This window comes from Staurois parvus, unplaced genomic scaffold (assembly GCF_062004578.1).
Source record: "Staurois parvus isolate SC_StPar_1 unplaced genomic scaffold, SC_StPar_1.0 ptg000717l, whole genome shotgun sequence".
NCBI classification, from domain to species: Eukaryota; Metazoa; Chordata; class Amphibia; order Anura; family Ranidae; genus Staurois; species Staurois parvus.
Genome location: NW_028318513.1, coordinates 121,730 through 142,855, shown reverse-complemented (window position 1 = coordinate 142,855; position 21,126 = coordinate 121,730). Strand labels below are relative to the sequence as shown.

Below are 21,126 nucleotides of genomic sequence, written 5' to 3'. Positions count from 1 at the left end.
ATTTCCCGATCTTGTGACGGCATGCCACGGCGGTCACATGACCCTAAACCCGGCCCAGCCTCCCGGCTTCTGGAACCCTTAAAGGGCCAGGAGGCACCGGCACCAAGGGGGTTAATATAAAATTACCACATCACTTTTGGCATACTGATCACTAACAATGAATTTAGGGAAGCGTTCATGCATGTTTTTATCTATTCAATTATTTCTGTATGATTACTGTATACATTAAATGAAAATCGGATGTTGTGTCCATGTACTATAAGAATTTTCTAGCTTGCACCCTGATTTTTTTAATCTGAAAATTTGGAATCCGCTGTCAAAAGCACTATGCTAATGATCAGATAATTGGCCGATCGTTCCTTGTACAGACATTTTTGTATGATTTTCTTATCTTATACAGCCCATAAGGTGAGCTGAAGTTATCTAAAGGGAACCAAAAAGCCCTCCACTAAACCAGTTCAAAGCACAGAAGAGACTTCTTAAAATAGAAGGCAAATTTGGGATTTGGGATTAAACTGAAACATGCACATACAGGTGAAACTCGAAAAATTAGAATATTGTGCAAAAGTTCATTTATTTCAGTAATGCAACTTAAAAGGTGAAACTAATATATGAGAAAGACTCATTACATGCAAAGCAAGATAGTTCAAGCCGTGATTTGTCATAATTGTGATGATTATGGCTTACAGCTCATGAAAACCCCAAAACCACAATCTCAGAAATTAGAATATTACATGCAATCAATAAAACAAGGATTGTACATAGAACAATATCGAACCTCTGAAAAGTATAAGCATGCATATGTACTCAGTACTTGGTTTGGGCCCCTTTTGCAGCAATTACTGCCTCAATGAGGCGTGGCATGGAAGCTATCAGCCTGTGGCACTGCTGAGGTGTTATGGAAGACCAGGATGCTTCAATAGCGGCCTTCAGCTCTTCTGCATTGTTCGGTCTCATGTCTCATCTTTCTCTTGGCAATGCCCCATAGATTCTCTATGGGGTTCAGGTCAGGCGAGTTTGCTGGCCAATCAAGCACAGTAATCCCACGGTCATTGAACCAGGTTTTGGTGCTTTTGGCAGTGTGGGCAGGTGCCAAGTCTTGCTGGAAAATGAAGTCAACATCCCCATAAAGCTTGTCTGCAGAAGGAAGCATGAAGTGCTCCAAAATCTCCTGGTAGACGGCTGTGTTGACCCTGGACTTAATAAAGCACAGTGGACCAACACCAGCAGATGACATGGCTCCCCAAATCAACACAGACTGTGGAAACTTCACACTGGACTTCAAGCATCTTGCAGTGTGTGCCTCTCCATTCTTCCTCCATACTCTGGTTCCTTGGTTTCCAAATGAGATGCAAAAGTTGCTCTCATCAGAAAAGAAGACTTTGGACCACTGAGCAACAGACCAGGTCCGTTTTTCTTTAGCCAAGGTAAGACGCCTCTGACGTTGTTTGTTGTTCAGGAGCGGCTTGACAAGAGGAATACGACATTTGAAGCCCATGTCCAGGATCCGTCTGTTTGTGGTGGCTCTTGATGCACTGACTCCAGCCTCAGTCCACTCCTTGTGAAAGTCCCCAACACTTTTGAATGGCCTTTTCCTAACAATCCTCTCCAGGCTGCGGTCATCACCGCTGCTTGTGCACCTTTTTCTTCCACACTTTTCCTTTCCACATAACTTTCTCTTAATGTGCTTTGATACAGCACTTTGGGAACATCCAACTTCTTTTGCAATTACCTTTTGAGACTTTCCCTCCTTATGGAGGGTGTAAATGATGGTTTTCTGCACAACTGTCAGGTCAGCAGTCTTTCCCATGATTGTGATTCCTACTGAACCAGACTGAGAGACCATTTAAAGGCTCAGGAACCCTTGGCAGGTGTTATGGCTTAATTAGCTGATTAGAGTGGGACACTTTGAGTCTAGAATATTGCACCTTTTCACAATATTCTCATTTTCTGAGATTGTAGATTTGGGGTTTTCATGAGCTGTAAGCCATAATCATCACAATTATGACAAATCACAGCTTGAACTATCTTGCTTTGCATGTATTGAGTCTATCTCATATATTAGTTTCACCTTTTAAGTTGCATTACTGAAATAAATGAACTTTTGCACGATATTCTAATTTTTTGAGTTTCACTTGTATACTAAAATGCCAAAAGTATTGGGACACCCCTCCAAATCATTGGATTCAGGTGTTCCAAACACCTCCATGGCCACAGGTGTATAAAATCAAGCACCTAGGCATGACATCATTTCAGATCTACTGCAGTATTATGAAATATGACGAATAAAAAGATTTTCCCGAGTCAACATTTTTGTGATTGTAAACTATTGGGGGTTATTTACTGAAATGGAAGGTTGCAACTCTGCATAGAAACCAATCAGCTTCAATGTTTTATTCCCAAAGCTTAATTGAACAAGCTGAAGTTAGAAACTGACTGGCTACCATGCACCAGATTCTAAGCGCTCCAGCTTTAGTAAATCTACCCCTACTGTATGCAATCTGAGCTGGACAACCAAGAAGAAATTACATTCCCAGTAGGTATGGACCCCAGAAAGGTCCCTGAACAAGAAGAAATGTTTTAGATTTCTCAGTAAAAATTTAAGCTAGCATGTCTAAACAAAAAAATACGTTTTAAATGCCTCTAAATTAACATCATAGGTCAATGTGTGCACATCTGTTCTAACTGCATATTTCATATGCTCACTGTCCACCCCACAAATGGCCAGGCAACTATCATTTTCAAAAGGTGATGTTAGCAAGTGCATTCTCTATTTCCCTTAACAAGCCTTGATAACTGAGTAATTCCTGTCATCCTAACTATCTTAACTGAACATAGTTCACGTTACATTCATTGGTGCGATATGGTGCCATTCACCTGATTCATTTATTGACTTAATTTTAATATGGTTAAACATATACAATTGGTCTGAAGCTAGGTTCACACCTATGCAGTTTGCATTTGATCCATTTCTGTAGTGCGTTTTGCATTGCGTTTTTGCCGCAGTTTTGATGCTTTTTTTAAGTCTTGTTGCTAGGCAAATTTATAATGCAAAATGCAGCAAAAACACATAAAAAAATGCACTACATGCTTTTCTGCATCGTTTTCATTGAAGTCTATACAAGCAAAACGCAACTTTTTGCATTCAAAAAAGTCCCTGACCCTTTCCAAAAAATGCACCAGGTGAAAACGCTGAGACGTGAAGATGTCCCATAACAAATCATGTTAAATGGACTGTAGTACATTTCTGCAAAACTCTGCGGAAAACACATAGGTGTGAATCTAGTGTGACACAGGCAAATCAGCCGTGCAATGAGTCTAATCATCTAAACTGGAGAAAAGACAACTAGCACAAACTGAGGTTGTTGCCCACAGAGACCAATCAGAATTCCTATTTTTTTTTCCTAATAAATGGAAGGTTTAAGTGGTTGTAAACTCTGCTTTTTAATTTTACCTACAGGTAAGCTTATAATAGATCTTACCTGTAGGTAAAATGAATATCTCCTAAAAGTGTACCATTTAGGAGATATTCTCTCTTCACTTAAGCTGGCGCATGCTCTCTGAAGGAACAGCATACCCGTGCCATTCCTTCAGAGCTGTGTGCCATGGCCCAGAACTCCCATGTGCATGCACGAGAGTATCATCATCGCTATCAGGCCTGTCAGAAGGCCGGAGCTCGCAAACCCGGAAGAGGACAGGTGAAAATGGAAGCCTCCCTGGGTTCACATGTATGCGGTGCAGTAAATCGCATGTGATTCACACAGGAACCGCACTGCATTCCTCTGCGAATCACATGCGATTTGTGTGCGGTGCGATTGAAGCCATACATTTTGTGCAGGACTCTTTTTTTGTTCTGCACTAGAATCGCATCGCATGGGTATTCACATCTATGCGATCCGATTCTGCACATCGCACCGCTTTTTGCGGACTGTTTTCGGGGTGTTGTTAACTTAACATAACCACCCGCAGCAGTTCGCATGAACCGGGTGCGATTCTGATGCGGTGAGGGATTCGCACTGAAAATGCTGCGAATTCCACACCACATCAGTGTGAACCAGGGCTATTTTAAGGTAAATTTTACATAATATGCTGGTATTCTATGCATACTAGCACACTATGACATTACCTTGCAGGGGACTTTTTTTTTTTTTCTGCGGTCTACTACCGCTTTAACATTAGCAGAAACTTCCATTTCTTTGCTTTGTTTTAATTTTGATGAATCAACACCAACACTACTTTTCATGAAAGAATCATCATGATCCAGTCTTATCATTCATACATGTGAAAACCAAATGTTTCACCTAAACATTGCTGGTGGAAGTGGATGTAATATAATCAAGCTAACCCAGTTCAGTTCTAACCATACACTGGCATTTTTACCATTGGCATAAGGCAAGATACAAAGAGGTTGAATTACTAAAGGAAAATAGGCTGTTCACTTTGCAAAGGAATTTTTCCTTAGCTTAGTAAAAGTGGTGAAAATGTACTTTGCAAAAAATATATCCAATCGCGTGCAAGGGAAAAAAAATGTTGCTTGCACGTGATTGCATGATGTAGACTGTATGCTCAAAATGTATATTTTACTCTTAGATAAAGATATTACATCCTTTTTTTACCTTAGACTAGGTTCACACCTATGCAGTTGTGTTCGATCCGTTTCTGCAGTGCTTTTTGCAGTGCGTTTTTGCACCTGTATTTTTTTCCATAATGTTTATTTGGATTTAAAAATATAGTTACAACAACAAAAAAAACAAAAATAGGACAGTGAAAAACTACACAATATCACATTATAGGTGCTGCGTTAAAGTTTAACAAAGAGAAAAAGGAAAAATTGAATAATTCCTACCAATCCTACTAGTTCCATGAAATAAGTATTTTAGGGTATCCAAAAAAATGTTAAACATAATAATATCTTAGGTTACAGTTCTGAACCAGTCGGACCAGGGTTTCCAAGCTTTGTCAAATTTGGTAATTCCATCGTTTGGGTAAGATAAAGATTTCTCATAGATGAGGTGGGTCTGGACTAGCTCAATGACTTCTTTTAGAGAAGGCACTAAGTCTTTTTTCCAGTATCTAGTAATGGTAAGTCTTGATGCTAGAAGAATATGTGCACATGCATTTTTGATGCAATTTTTATGTTTTTTTTTGCCAACTTGTTGCTGGGCAGATTAAAACACGTTAAAAATGCATACAAAATGTGCCAAAAACACACTACATGCATTTCTTCAGCGTCCGCATTGAAGTCTATTGATCCAAAATGCACCGTTTTGCGTTTAAAAAAGTCCCTGACCCTTTCCAAAAAAACACCAGGTGAAAACGCAGAAATGTGAACGTGTCGCATACAAAATAATATTAAATGAACTGTAGTGCGTTCCTGCAAAATGCACCGTAAAATGCTTAGGTGTGAGCCTAGACGTAATGCATTCTTCTGTGACCAGCTCCCTCCCTCAACCCCCCCCCCTATACTTACCTGAGCCCAATCCAGCAGGTCTCTCAGCTCTTTCTCTTATCATTGGAAAGAGAGCCATCAACGCGATCCATTGGCTTCTGCTGCTGTTAATCATAGCCAGGGAGCAGGGGCGGGGCCAGGCTGACTGTGTCAATGAAAAAACGGTGCTGGCTCGGGAGCAAGCATGCACGAGTGCTCCCATAGCAAGCGACTTACTATGGGGGCACTAAGCAAGAAGGAGGGGGGAACCGAAAAAGGTAGGATTGGGGCTGCTCTCTGTAAAACCACTGCACAGAACAAGTATACTATGTTTGTTAATTTAAAAATAAAAACCCTGAATGTTTACAATCACTTTAAAGCGTAAATGTGCTCTCTCAATTAACGTGTACTATTTTTAACCCTTATGCTGCTAGCATTTGTAAATAGAAAGGAAGGTACGGTATATCATATTTACTTGTTTTAACCTTTTTTTTTTTTGCATTTCTTCAGCTGCTTCCTGGTTTCCGTGCTGAGGCAAATGATGTTATACATCCCTGCAGTCATCAGGAGGGGAGGAAGGGAGGGTTTTCAGCTCAACCAATGCCTGAGCTAAGGGCATATGGATTCCAGGAAGTAAATTATACATGAATCATCTGCCTTTACTCAAGATGGCCAGTGCCAGAAATGCCAGGGGGAGCTGTTCAAAATGATTTCTCAGCAAAATAAAGCATGGAGACATGGATGGATGGGGGGAGTTTGCTTTGAATATAAAAAATGAATTTAATAGCATTTATGGGTTGTGGTGCTCAGATGCAGTGCAGTTCCGCTTTAAAGAAAATCTATGATCACAGAATATACTTTACTTTTTGACATCAGCATTGTAATAACAATACAAACAAAAGTTATTTTTGACAATCCAATATAAGCTTACTTAAAAAATCTTTCATGTTGTGAGTTCTGCCTGTCTGCTGGTTATCTCTTTCCACAACTTCCTGGTTTCCCAGCATGCTTTGCAGCTTCTCCTCTGCTGTTTACATTCAGTTTCTAAGGACTACATATCCCATGGTACCTTGCTGCCTGCAAACAGTGATTCCTGTACTGACTCTGCCTCCTGAAACCTTCTCTTAGCACCTCTGTAGATCAGAAGGCAGGCTCGGTGAAATGTGTGACACAGCAGTGCCTGCTCACAGGACATAGTGAATACGTGTCACACAATTCAAGAAAGAAAATGTGTGGGGATCTACACAATGTATGTTTACAAACTTCAAGATCATTCTGATTAATAGGAATAGGCTAGAAATTGAAATATAATGTGGAAATTAATATATGATTTTACATTGTGACCATAGATACATTTTAACTGAAATTCCCACTTTACTCAGGCTTGGTTCACATATTTGCATTTTGTGTTTGATTCTTTCTCCGGTGCTTTTTGCAGTTTGTTTTGGGTTTTTCCACAAGCGTTTTTACTGCGTTTTGCTCAGTTCTTTTTTTTTTGTTAAAGTGTTTTTTTTTTTTTATTGCTGGGGAAAATAAAAATGCAAAACACAAAACCCGGCAAAAATGCACTACCATGCATTTCAGCAGCTTCTCCATTGAACTCTATTGTAGCAAAAACGCTACTTTTTGCTTTTAAAAAAAATCCCTGACCCTTTCCAAAAACGCAGCTGCTCAAAAAAGCATAGATATAAACATGTTCCATAGGAAACCATGTTAATGGGACTGTAGTGCATTTCTGCAAAAAGCATAAAAAAACGCATTGGTGTGAACGGAGCCTCAGAGTGGAACAAAAGGCAAACCTTTTTATTTTTGGTAGAGTAAGTGAGGATTATAACCCCCTGACAGTTTTGTTTTTTGTCATCCGTGTCCCATTGAAGACATTTCCCTTCACATCCTGTCCCACAGATAAAACAGGAAGTGACAGGAAATTCCACCAAAATGCAGAAATCGCTTGTCACCATGTTCACTAGAACTAGTGTCCCCAATGGAAGATTATCCTCATTTTTTTGTTCTGGTGCCAAACCAAAATTTGAGATTTTCTTTCACTTTTACTCTTGGTGATAAGTGAAAAAAGGACAAATATAGAGGTTTAATCTCCCTAACGGTGACCCACACAGCAATACAAATCCTACAGGTGTTCTAATCCCTATACACTCTGTCCAAAAAAAAAACAACAACAAAGTTTTGCCTTTAGTTATCATTTAACCCCTTCCTGAAAGGTTCACGCATATATACAGTATCACATAAATGGATCTTTATCTATGGGGCTGCATATATGCATCTCTGTGTTTGTGCTGAGAGCACATTGCACAGCGCACTCTCTGCATAGGGACCAGGCTCTCACCAAGAGCCCAGGTCTCATATAAACGACTGGGAAATAGAAGGCACATGATCACTGCAATAGCCTCTGATTGGCTATCACAGTGATCAGTCATAGTACAGCCTGTCCCACGTATGCTTTTTTCCTATTGAATGGAGAAAAAGATACATTGTATCTTTTTCTCCTTATAAGAGCAGAAAAATGTAAGCAAAGAACAGTGTGTGTAAAAATAAAGAAAAAAATAGCTAGTTTAACTTTGATCCAGGTCAGTGGTGTCCAAACTGTGGCCCTTTGCTTGCCTGTATCTGGCCTTTGGGGCACTATTCCTTACACTGATAAGACACGCTATTCTAACAACTGATATCAACAAAATAGGTCACCATTTCTCCCACTGGCACCAATAATGGGCCAGTATTCCTCCCAATGATACCAGTGATGGGGCACTAATACTCCCACCTCATACTGAATGTGACAATGTTTACTCCCACTGATGGCAGGAAAATTTCTCTGCACCCTATGAATACGTGCTTAGCACGAAATGCTTCGGGGGGGGGGGGTACAGCATCTGGACATCTAGCCACCGCTGGTGGCCATCCTTAATTTCTGGTCAGTATTTGTGATTTTACTTACCTTACATTGAATAAAAGTTCATCCAAACAGTATCACACTATGTGGTGTCCCTTATTAGGCTCTCTTCGTGAGTGCCATCCTCCACAGTGCCTGTCCTAAAAGGTGACCCTGGATGCTGTGACTGAATGATGAACCCTGGAATCCTGTGGTGCCGGTGACCAGTTGATGATAGCGAATGCAGCCTGACCTGAATACGGAGGAGCTTACATGTGCCTGATGATACAGGAGATCTCCTTAATGCGTATGTAATATGCACTTCTGGTGAGTGCGCATTCTGTTCATTCATTACCTATCACCTCTGGATCACATATCTCCACCATAAGCAGTGACTTCACAGGATCTCCACATCACACGTCTCCTCACTTGGACGTTTTATCACTTGTCTGTCATTACCAGCTTAATACCACGTATTGCACTTTGAAAGACGATTTGTATATTGCATGTTATATTTGATTACCATTTACAGCGCTGCACCTTTATTAATTACATACTTTCCTGGAAGGTGTATTGGTTACCTTTTTTGGTGTTCTAGCAGCTCTCTTGACACACAATTATTTCAGTTTCTAGGTAGCGCTCGCTAGACATTTTATTACGCAGGAAAGTATCCACTCCTGCTGGCCACAGTCTGGCCCCCCTAAAATCTGAAAGAATAAACTGGCCCTTTGCTTAGAAAATTTGGAGACCTCTGATCTAGGTCAGTGTCAGTTAAAGTTAGGGTCAAGGTTATGGTCAAAAAGGTCTTACACACAGCTACATAGTTAGTCTGGCCGGAAAAAACACAAAAGTCCATCCAGTTCAACTATAAAAAAAAAGTTTTAATTATACGCCCACAGTTGATCCAGAGGAATGCAAAATAAACCAGCAAAGCATGATCCAATTTGCTCCTGCAGGGAAAAAAATTCCTTCCTGATCCCCCGAGAGGCAATTGGATATAGATCAACCTTACCTATAAATGTTAGTATCCAGTTATATTCTGTGTATCCAAGAAAGAATCCAGGACTTTTTTTAAAGCAATCCACTGAGCTGGCCAGAACCAACTCTTGAGGGAGTCTAATCCACATTTTCACAGCTCTCACTGTGAAGAACCCTTTCCGTATTTGGAGATTAAATCTCTTTTCCTCCAGATGTAAAGAGTGCCCCCTTGTCCTCTGTGATGATCTCAGGGTGAATAGCTCTACACCGAGTTCACTATATGAACCACTGATGTATTTATATATAATGATTATATCCCCCTTAATCTCCTCTTCAGAGAGAATAAATTCACTTTTCTCTAATCTCTCCTCATAGCTGAACTCCTCCATGCCTCTTATCAGTTTGGTTGCCCTTCTCTGTACTTTCTCCAGTTCCCCAATGTTCTTTATGTGAATTGGTGCCCAAAACTGAACTACTAATGATTTGTAATATATTTCTCTCTCTGGAGTCTATATCAGGTCAAAGTAAAAGGTCAGGGTCAGTCTATTTAGGCGGGATTATAAAAAAAACAATTTTTACATTTAGTATCAGTGTCAGTGTCTGTGTTTTAGGTAGGATGAAAAGCAAAATGCCTCTGGACTGTTATCAGTTAGCATTGCTCACTGCTATCTCCATGGACTACAAAACACCTCACCCTGTTTTGGAGAAGTGATGGAGGTTTTATGTAGTCCTAACACACTCCCTGCACTGAGTTAACAGCAGGATTGTCAAACTAAAATAATGAGAAGGTGTGGGGAAAAAAGAAAACTAATGCAGCCACCACATCTAAGGTCTCCTAAGCTGCAATACTATCAATTTTTACAATTAGGTATATACACGCTTTAATATAAAACTGCAAATTTACTATTTTTTAAAATGACTTTACTTTTAGCATGTCATGGTTTTTAAGATGCATGTTCAGGCTTACATAGAATTTAAAGTAACACTAAACAATTACTAAACAACTAAAAGATCCTTATTCTCCAGAATCCACCCATACATGTCTTACTACTTAACCGGGTCTGCGCCGCCCCATAGCAGAAATACTGCTGCAGGGCGGGTACACAAAATCACGTATATATACGTGATTTTGCACTTCTGGTTAGAGGGCACGTGCTTACCTACCTGCGCCACCATTCGCAGCCTCGGCAGTCGATCACCAGGTCCTGGCCGGTGATTACCTGCCGGCACCCGGTGAGTATTATCGAAAAGGGGAGAGACCTGTGTATAAACAACACAGATCTCTCCCCCTGTCAGCTCCTGCACACTGCTTTGTATGGCTCTGCATAGCAGAGCCATACAAAGCAGTGTGCTTACAGTGAAGCACACACACATCCCACATAGTAAAACAGCACAGAGTTAACCCTTTGATCACCCCAGATGTTAACCCCTTTCTGCCCAGTGCCATTAGTACTGTGTCAGTGATTTTTATTAACTGTATTTGTATCACTGTATTGGTGCCACTGGGGATGTCAGTGACACCAAGTGAGTCCCCCCCAATGTCAGAATGTCCCACTATAAGTTGCTGATCGCCGCCATTACTAGTAAAAGTACAAAACATTCCAGTATATATACCGCAATTTGTAAACGCTATAACTTTCACGTAAACCAATTCATTTACATGTATTGGGATTTTTTTTAGCGAAGACATATAGCAGAATACATTTTGGCCTAAATGTATGATGAAATTTGATTTTTAATTTTTTTTTACTGGGCATGTTTAACCACTTCAATACCGGACACTTTTACCAACTTCCTGCCCAGGCCAATTTTCAGGTTTCAGCACTCTCCCACTTTAAATGACAGTTGCACGGTCATGCAACACTGTACCCAAACTACATTTTTATCATTTTGTTCACACAACTAGAGGTTTCTTTTGGTGGTATTTAATTACCACTGAGATTTATATTTTTTCTAAATTAACAAAAAAAACACAAAAATTTTGAAAAAAAAATGTTTTTCCTGAAGTACTGGCAGCCAATCTAATTTCTTGAGGCCCAAAATTTTCAGAACAGTACAGATATCCCCCAAATGACCCCTTTTTGCAAAGTAGACAGTCTGACATATTTCATAAGAGGCAGGGAGACTTTTTTGAAGTAGTAATTTTTTTGTCATAATTTTTTGTAAAATGAAGAAATTAAAAAAATAATTTTCACTTTTTTTTTAACATACTGTCACCAGTGCAGTACAGCATCATCATATACCTGGTGTGGCGGTGATCAGGGACACTGACTGGTGACAGTACGAAAAAGAAAATGTAATAACTTTTTTTATTTTTTATTAAATTTTTTTCTCTTTTTTTAAGATTTTTTTTTCATATTACACTATGACCAAAATACTTTGGGGAAGTGAATTTCTTTGCTATAAGCAAGCATTTAACTGAATGAAATCGATTCATTCAGGTTTTTTTGTTGTGATTAGCTGTGATTGGCCACGACTAATCACATGGTACAGATGGGCTGTGATTGGCCCAGCCTGTGCATGTGATCACTGTGACCATTCACAGCTAGACAGAGTTGTATACAATGGATGGCATGAAAGGAAGCCATCTATTGTTTACAACTGTCATGTGACCTGCTGTGATTTGTCACAGCAGGTCACATGGTACTGGCAGCGGGGCTGTTACACAGGTCTGTCATTGGCCATGTCCAAGGTACACAGCCAGTAACAGATCTTGCCACAGCGCACCCCTGCAATCACGCACAAGGCGAGATCCAGCAAGAACGTCATATGACGCCCTCCCAGATCGATGATAACCTCGCCCGGTCTTCATTTTTTTTAGGCTGGGCGGGAGGTGGTTAATAGCAAAAAGTAAAAAATATTGGGGTTTTTTTCAAAATTGTCGGACTTTTTTGTTTATAGCGCAAAAAATTAAAAGTGCACAGGCAATCAAATACCACCGAAAGAAATCTCTATTTCTATAAAAGGACACAAATTTAATTTGGGTGTTACGTTGCATGACCGCGCAATTGTCAGTTAAAGTAATGCAGTGCCGTATCCCAAAAAATTACCGGGTCAGGAAGGGGGGTAAATCCTCTGGAAGGCAAGTGGTTAAAGTGGTTGAAAAGGCAGAATGTTTTTTTTTACTTCACGCTTTCTAAGCATGAACATAAAAAAAAGACCTTCTGTGTGCAAACTCACTTGAGTCTGATCTCAATCCAGAGATGTGCACAACAGCAGTGTCTCTCTTGGCTCCCTCCTCCTTATTGGCACTTACCTAAGCACGATCTCGATTCAGCAGCAGCTCTCACTTTCCTCATTGGGCAGAGAGGCAGCAGTGGGAGCCAATAGCTGTCAATCACAGCCAGGGAGGAGGGAGCGGAAGCGGGGTTGAGACCTGGTCAGTGATTCTTATGGGTACACAGAGCCGAATCGGGAGTGAGCCTGCACAAGTGCCACCCATAACGAGCGGTTTTCTATAGTGGGCACTTGGCTGGGGGGAGGGGCAAGGGGTGCTGGTGGGGGACTCAATAAGAGGAGGATCAGGGCTGCTCTGTGGAAAACCGTTGCACGAAGCAGGTAAGTATATCATGTTTGTTGTTGTTTTTTTTTTTTTTAATTAACATTTAGAATCACTTTACTGGACCTGTAATCTATTTTTCCCTACTGTGTTTTTCTGCCTCCTTGTAACATCCTCCATGAGCTCCTGAACCTCTCCTTTTCCTCTCACGTCCTCTTGTTTAGAACAAGCAGTGCATGTTAGTTGCAGTCCTGTGTGTTACTCTATGCACTCTACAAATCCCATAGTCCCTGGACTATCTCAGAAGTGAGTAAGAGAGGGTGACGATGTTCTTACATACAGTGACACCATGGAGAATGAACATAGCCACCCTCTAACAGGAAGTCAGATCACAGCAGCAAAAAGAAAAGAATTTGAAATAGGAGAACAATAGAAGGTACTTTTATGAGTAGGGGCCTTTCACATTGATCTGTTTTTGATGTGTTTTGTGGGTAAAAAAAGCAAAAGAAAAATTGCGTGAAAAATGTATCCCTTGCGCTGAAGTGCACTGAAGATGTGGTGCATTTTTAAACATCCTGCATGCTGCAGTTTTAGTGCATGTTTAAAAATTCCAACAAAAATGCACCTCTTCATTGAAATGGATGGAAAAAGCATAAAAAAAACCCAACTGCAGTGTATTATTGGATCGTTTTTGAATCACAAGTTTCACAGGTGCATGATTAAGGTTAGGAGTGCAGAAAATTCAGCAAAAATGTGTATGCATTTTTACTGTGTTTTTTTTCAACAAAGCCATGAGAAAAGGCCCTAAAGAGCATGACTGAACAGATTTTGTTTTAACCAGAGTTTAGTGCTGGGTTGCTTTCTGATCCATTTTTGTTTAGTTGTTCAGTTCAAAAAAGCAGAAGAACACTGCATCCCTTTAAATCCTATGGCTCTGTTCACACTGACCAGCAGCATTTCAGTTGCAGTGAAAAAAATCCTGCTTGCTGCATTTTTGGTGCATGTGTGTTCAGTTAAAAAAATGCACCAAAAATGCATCCCTGATGTGTACCAATATAGCTCATTTCTTCATCATAATATCTTTATTAGCACACAGTAGATGTAAAATCCGTAAATACTGACACATTTCGGCCACAGCCTCTCTCAATATAGCCGGCAACTCATTTCTTCATCATAATATCTTTATTAGCACACAGTAGATGTAAAATCCATAAATAACTGACACGTTTCGGCCACAGCCTCTCTCAGTATAGCCAGCAACTCATTTCTTCATCATAATATCTTTATTAGCACACGGTAGATGTAAAATCCGTAAATACTGATGCATTTCAGCCACAACCTCTCTCAATATAGCCGGCAACTCATTTCTTTATCGTAATATTTTTATTAGCATACAGTAGAAGATGTAAAATCCATAAAACTGACGCGTTTCGGCCACAGCCTCTCTCAAAGCTAGCTTTCAGAAAGGCTGTGGCCGAAACGCGTCAGTTTTATGGATTTTACATCTTCTACTATGTGTTAATAACGATATCATGATGAAGAAATAAGTAGCCGGCTATATTGCTACATATCTTGGATTAAAAAATTAGCCTGAGCATCAGCACCCCACTCACATCTTTCTGATTAGCAGTAGAGCTTGGGTGAGTTGTTTTTGCAGAAACGCATCCCTCCATTGAAGTGGATAGAAAGCACATCAAAAACACAACAGACCTGTGGGAAGTGCTTTGTCCAGTGAGGAAAAACACATAAAAAACGCACCTCCTCATTGGAATGAAAGGAAAAAAAAAATAAAAAACCCACCTGCACTGTGTTTTTGGTACGTTTTTGAATCACATGTCCAAGTTTCACAGGTGCATGATGAGAGTTAGGAGTCCAGAAAATGCAGCAAAAACGCATATGCATGATTACTGCATTTTTTTCAAGTGTAAAAGGGCCCTAAATACATACTTGAATAGATTTTTGTTTTAACCAAAGTTAAAAGTGATACAAATGTAATGCTTTAAAACAAAAAACAAATGTATATACTTACCTGCTCTGTGTAGTGGTTTTGCACAGAGCAGCCCAGATCCTCCTCTTTTCAAGTCCCCCGCCGGCGCTCCTGGTCCCTCCCTTCTGTCGGGTACCCCCACGGCAAGCAGCTTGCTACGGGGGCACCTGATCAGGCGCGATCCCAAGCCGTGGCTCTGCATGTCCATTCACACACAGAGCCGTGGCTCGCCCCCTCCCTCTCCTGATTGGCTTACTGGCTGTGATTGACAGCACAGAAAGTAAGTTAAATTTATTTCAGGTACTTATATAGCGCTGTCATTTTACGCAGCGCTTTACATATATATTGTACATTCACATCAGTCCCTAACCCTCAAGGGGCGTACAATCTAAGGCCCCTAACTCACATTCATACATACACATACTAGGGCCGATTTAGACAGGATCCAGTTCACCTATCAGCATGTCTTTGAAGTGTAGGAGGAAACCGGAGTACCCAGAGGAAACCATGCAGACACAGGGAGAACATGTAAACTCCATGCAGGTGGTGTCATGGTTGGGATGGTTGTCAATGTCATAGTTCACATCAGTACTTGTAGTTCCAGTGTGTTCCAGTTGCAGAAAAAAAAGTAGAACATGCTGCATATTTTCTGCACAGAAGTGTACTGGAACGCAGTAAAGCTAATACAAAATGCATCAATACGCACCACATATGCACTAGAATGCACATGTCCCTATTTGAATTGAAGAAAAAGAGGGGAAAAAAATAAACTGGAATACATAAAAACGCACCGGAACATGCCAAAACACGCATGCAGAAATGCATCCAAAACGCATCTGGACTGCATTTCTATAGTGTTGAACCGGCCAGAAGGGCCAGTTCGCACTACATGCGTTTCAGTTGTTTTTTTCCAGCATCCAAAATGCACAGAAAGTAGGTTTTATGGTTGTCAGTGTCATAGTTCACATTAGTGCTTGCAGTTCCAGTGCGTTCCGGTTGTAGAAAAAAAAAGTAGAACATGCTCCATTGTTTTCTGCATTGAACTGTACTGGAACGCGTTAAAACGCACCAGAACGCACTGAAATGCACCAAAACGCACATGTCCCTATTTAAATTGGGGAAAAATGAACTGGAATGCATAAAAAACTGCTCTTGAACACATCAAAAACGCATTGGAACATGCCAAAAACGCGCTTGCAAAAACACATCCAGAACGTATCTGAACTGTGTTTCTATAGTGTGAACCGGCCCTTAAATTGAAGAAAAATAGAAGGGAAAAAATGAACTGGAATGCATAAGAAACGCACTGGAACGTGTCAAAAACGCATCAAAAATGCACTGGAACGCATAAAAAACGCACTTGCGGAAACGCATCCAGAATACATCTGGACTGCATTTGTATAGTGTGAACTGGCCCTTACAGATAGAGCTGGGGTGGAGGGGATTTAATAAAACTGGAGCTGCCAGACTCCGCAGTTGTAACCAATCAGCTTCTAGCTTCAGTTTGTTCAGATAAACTTTGAAAATGAAAGCTGCAAGCTGACTGGTTGCCAGGCACTGTGCTTTGGCTGTAGATCCAGAAGAAGGGATGAGTAGGTGAGCCTTACCTTGGCTGCCTGTGCCTGCCTCTCCCTCTCCCTCTGGCTGGATGCCCTCTCGGTCTGGTCCCTCCGCAGCCCCGCAGACAAGCCAGCGTCCGGGTCCCCAGCATCCAGCTCCTTCTGCAGCTGCTCCATCTCCTCCGGGGACAGGGTGGACAGCAGGTTGTCAATGTCCGGGTCCTCGCTCACCTGGCGCCGGTACTTGGCCACCCTGGACATGATGCCTGGATGTCAGTACAAAGCGGAGAGCTGCACCGATCTGGAGTACGCAGGAGCAGAGCCAAGGGGACTTTCTCCAAGAAGTGGCCCCTAAACAGCGGATGGAGAAGAAAATTAGGAGAAGAGCATAGCCACCCTGCGATCTAATATGGCAATCTTCCTAACTCCTGGAGTGAGATTAAATCCTACTAGTGGAGTTGGGGAGCCCCCGCAGGTGTGTCCCCCTGCATCTACAAGGAAAGGATGGTGTTGTTGGAACTGTCATGGACTGTCTGACTCTGTCCTCGGGCACTCCCCCTTACACTCCCCAGAGCTCCCAGTCAAGACATTCCTGTGAAAGTTCCACTCATGCCCAAATTTAGAGAGGGGATACATCGCTTTTTATGGAAATCACTGAGGGCTGGCAGACAGGAAAACTGCAGCAAGAGATCTTTGTATACAAATGAAGGGTTAATCCTGGTCTTTCTACAATCTGATATGTGAGCCATCTCCACTTCTGCCCCTTCCCCATATACATGCCCTGCACCATACACTTCTTCTACCTGGATCCCCACCCTTTGGTAAATAATCCTCTTTTCTCCCTAACACATAATTTACCAATATGACTGGGATTTAGTATACTCTGACAGCTGTGTGTCCTTTGATTTGTCTATTATACAGTTTGTGGAAGGAACATAATATTGAACAAATCCTTATTTGGTCAAGAAAAAACTTAGTGTTTACACATTGCTTAGCTCTGGAACTATCTGTGGCTCTGGCAGTTATTACTACACATCCCAGGAATGTTAGTGTAGGACTACAGATGACAGCAAAAGAAAAGCCCTTTTAATAGTACCCGCATGTTTAGAAGAATCAGCAAGTTAGTCTAAAACAGCCATTTTCAGCAGAGTTTCATGGAACCCTAGGATTCCCCCAGAGGGTGCTACAGGGTTCCATGAGCTGTGGCTGCTGGACGACCTTCCATCTGATGATGCTTGCAGAATTTTGGGGCCAACACCACTTGGCAGAGCCAGTTGCATAACACCAAGTGGTACAACACTTCTTGATTAGTGGTTTATTACAAGTTAGTCTAAAGCATTCTTAACAGGGTTCCATGGAACCCAGGGATTCCTCCAGAGGGTGCTACAGGGTTCAATGAGCTATGGCTGCTGAACAACCTTCCATCTGATGATGCTTGCAGAATTCTGGGGCCAACACCACTTGGCAGAGCCAGTTGCATAACACTAAGAGTTTAGGGCACAACTTGGTTTATGATATAGTAAAAGTTAGTCTAAAACAGCCCATTTCAACCAGGGTTTCCACAGAGGCTGCATGGGGTTTCTTGAGCTGTGGCTGAAGGACCTTCCATCTGATGATGCTTGCAGAATTCTGGGGCCAACACGATTGGCAAGAGGCAGCTGCATACCACCAAAGTGTAGGACACTTCTTGGTTAGTGATATATTACAAGTTAGTCTAAAGCAGGCATTCTCTAGGGTTTCCCTGGGTTTACTAGGAGTTCCTTAACCTCCCTGGCGGTATGATCATGTCAGGAATTTTGTGCTGAAAGCGGTACCATTTTTTTGCATGGAAATATGTAGTTTTTAATTGTAGGCTGTAATTTTTAGGAATAACTCACTGAAATCTGTCCGAACAAGAGTCTATTAAACATTCCGGATATGATAAAACTTGAAACACAAAATCATAAATTATAATTTAATTAATAATCATAAAAAATAATAATATAATAATAATCAATTTAATTCAATAATATAATCAAACCAAAAACACTGAAATTTGAAATACAGAGACAAATTCGCACATCGCTGAGCAAAGTCACAAAATCGTTTTCAGTGTCTGATGACGAATTTCCCCACAAATCATTATCACTCAATTCTGCAAGTGGTTCTGATTTACTATCGCTGTTCTAAAACCGCTTTTGATGTAAAGGGACGCTTTTTGGCCGCCATGGACTTTTCTAAGTTTCCAGGCAGAAAGAACAGTCAAAATGCAGGCAGGGCACAGGACAAAGCAGTGGGGACAAAATGTATGTGAAATGCAGTGAAAAAGCAATGACAGCAAAAATGTCATTTTTTAAAAATGTCAAATTTCCCGCCGGTTCCGCCGCCCGAACGTTCCGACGTCACGGGGACCGTCAGATGTCACGGGCATCCGCCGGAGGAGATGGACGGGGACGCTGCAGGGGACACATCGTGGGAGCGAAGGACAAGGTAAGTGCTGCAGGGACCCCCAGAGAACGCTGCATGGTAAGCCCGAGTGTAGCTCGGGGTTACCGTTCTTGGTATAGAAATTCTACCCCGAGCTACACTCGGGAAAACCGCTAAGGAGGTTAAACTGTGGCTGATTGACCTCCAATCTGATGGATCTTACATAATTCTGGGGCCAACACCACTTGGCAGAGCCAGTTGCATAACACTAAGGGTTTAGGGCCCAACTTGGTTTATGATATAGTAAAGGTTAGTCTAAAACAGTCAATTTCAACCAGGGTTTCCACAGAGGCTGCATGGGGTTTCTTGAGATGTGGCTGAAGGACCTTCCATCTGATGATGCTTGCAGAATTCTTGGGCCAACACCACTTGGCAGAGCCACTTGCATAACACCAACGGGTAGAACACTTATTGATTAGTTATTTATTACAAGTTAGTCTAAAGCATTCTCAAAAGGTTCTATGGAACCCAGATATTCCCCCAGAGGGTGCTGTGGGTTGCTTGAGCTGTGACTGATTGACCTTCCATCTGATGGTACTTACATAATTCCGGGGTCAACACCACTTGACATAGCCAGCTGCATAACACCAAGGGTTTAGGGCACAACTTGGTTAATTATATAGTACAAGTTAGTCTAAACCAGCCCATTTCAACCAGGGTTTCCACAGAGACTGCAGGGGCTTCTTGAGCTGTGGCTGAAGGACCTTCCATCTGATGATGCTTGCAGAATTCTTGGGCCAATACCGCTTGGCAGAGCCAGTTGCATAACACCAAGGAGTAGAACACTTCTTGATTAGTAGTTTATTACAAGTTAGTCTAAAGCATTCCCAACAGGGTTCCATGGAACCAGGGATTCCCCCAGAGGGTGCTAGGGGTTGCTTGAGCTGTGGCTGATTGACCTGCCATCTGATGGTACTTACATTATTATGTGATTCCACAGAGGCTGCAGGGATTTCTAGAGCTGTGGTTGATTGAACTCCCATCTGATGATGCTTGCAGAATCCTGGGGCCAACACTACTTGGCAAGAGGCAGCTGCATAACACCAAAGTGTAGGACACTTCTTGATTAGTGATATAGTACAAGTTAGTCTAAAGCAGACATTCTCTAGGGTTTCCCCTGGGTTTACTAAGAGTTCCTTGAACTGTGGCTGATTGACCTCCAATCTGATGATGCTTACATAATTCTGGGGCCAACATCACTTGTCAGAGCCAGCTGCATAACACCAAGGTGTAGGATACTCCTTAGTTAGTGATAAGCTACGAGTTAGTCTAAAGTAGGGATACACTGACACTGATACTGGCATTGGAATGGGTGCCGATACCGAGTATTTTCACAAGAACTCGTAAAAATGCTCCTGATACCCAAACCGATACTTTGTGGCACAATTGGCATCTATACAAAATGTATGGACACAAATTGCACCACAAAGAATAGCAAGCAATTTAAACAGGAGAGAAAGCTGCAAGGATTTGAAATCCTTGGAACGCTAGGATCCTCCAAAACGGTGCTAGGGGTTCCCTGAGCTGTGACTGATTGATCTCCCATCTGATGGTGCTTGGATAATTCTGGGGTCAACACCACTTGGTTGAGCCAGCTGCAGAATATGAAGGGTAGGACACACCTTAGTTAGTAATAGTACAAGTTAGTCTAATACAGACATTCTCAACCAGGGCTTCCCCAGAGGTTGCCAGGGTTCCTTGAGTTTTGGCTGATTGACCTCCCATCTGATGGTGCTTGCAGAATTTATTTGGCAGAGCCAGCTGCATAACACAAAGAGGTAGGACACTCCTGAGTTAGTGATTTAGTATAATTTAGTCTTAAACAGCAAATTTCAGCAGGGTTCCTTGGAATCCTAGGACTCCTCTAGAGGGTGCTAGGGGTACCTTGAGCTAGGAATAATTGACCTCCCATCTAATGGTGCTTGCATAACTCTGGGGCCAACACTACTTGGCAGAGTCAGCGTCATAACGCTAATGATATTTTTAACTTCCTGTTGGGGGGCATTTTGACCACCACTGTAAGGGGGGCATTGTTTGCACTGACCACTAATGTAAAAGGCATTTTCTCCCCTGACCCCTAATGAAATGGTTATAGCAGGGGTTACCCATGACCTGCAAACTATTTCAACGTTTCCTCTGGGGTAAAAAGGTTGAGAAAGACTGATTTAAGGGCTTCTATTAGGTTAATGGCCAAATGTACGGACACCATTCAACTGCTCTGTAGCACCTCAGACAGGTGCTGATTTAAAAAATGAATGCAAGTTTTTTCCTGTAGATAGATGAGGGCAAATGACAGTGACACAAACACTAGCAGAGCTACCTTGG

At 41.6% G+C, this 21,126-nt stretch overlaps 1 protein-coding gene across 2 annotated transcripts in view; it reads right to left on the bottom strand.

The window, feature by feature from the left end:
• Nucleotides 1-16,854, bottom strand: part of LMOD1 (leiomodin 1) — a 47,972-nt gene extending 31,118 nt beyond the window's left edge. The window contains exons 1-2 of one of the 2 annotated variants that reach the window (XM_089653626.1): nt 16,786-16,854; nt 16,384-16,686 (exon numbers count right to left, since the gene is read on the bottom strand). In XM_089653626.1, the coding sequence (XP_089509752.1) occupies nt 16,384-16,596 (213 nt within the window). In that variant the 5' untranslated portion in view covers nt 16,597-16,686; nt 16,786-16,854. Of the gene's footprint in view, nt 1-16,383 lie in introns of both variants that reach the window. The other variant, XM_089653625.1, reaches the window with a different exon arrangement.
• Nucleotides 16,855-21,126: the final 4,272 nt, after the last annotated feature.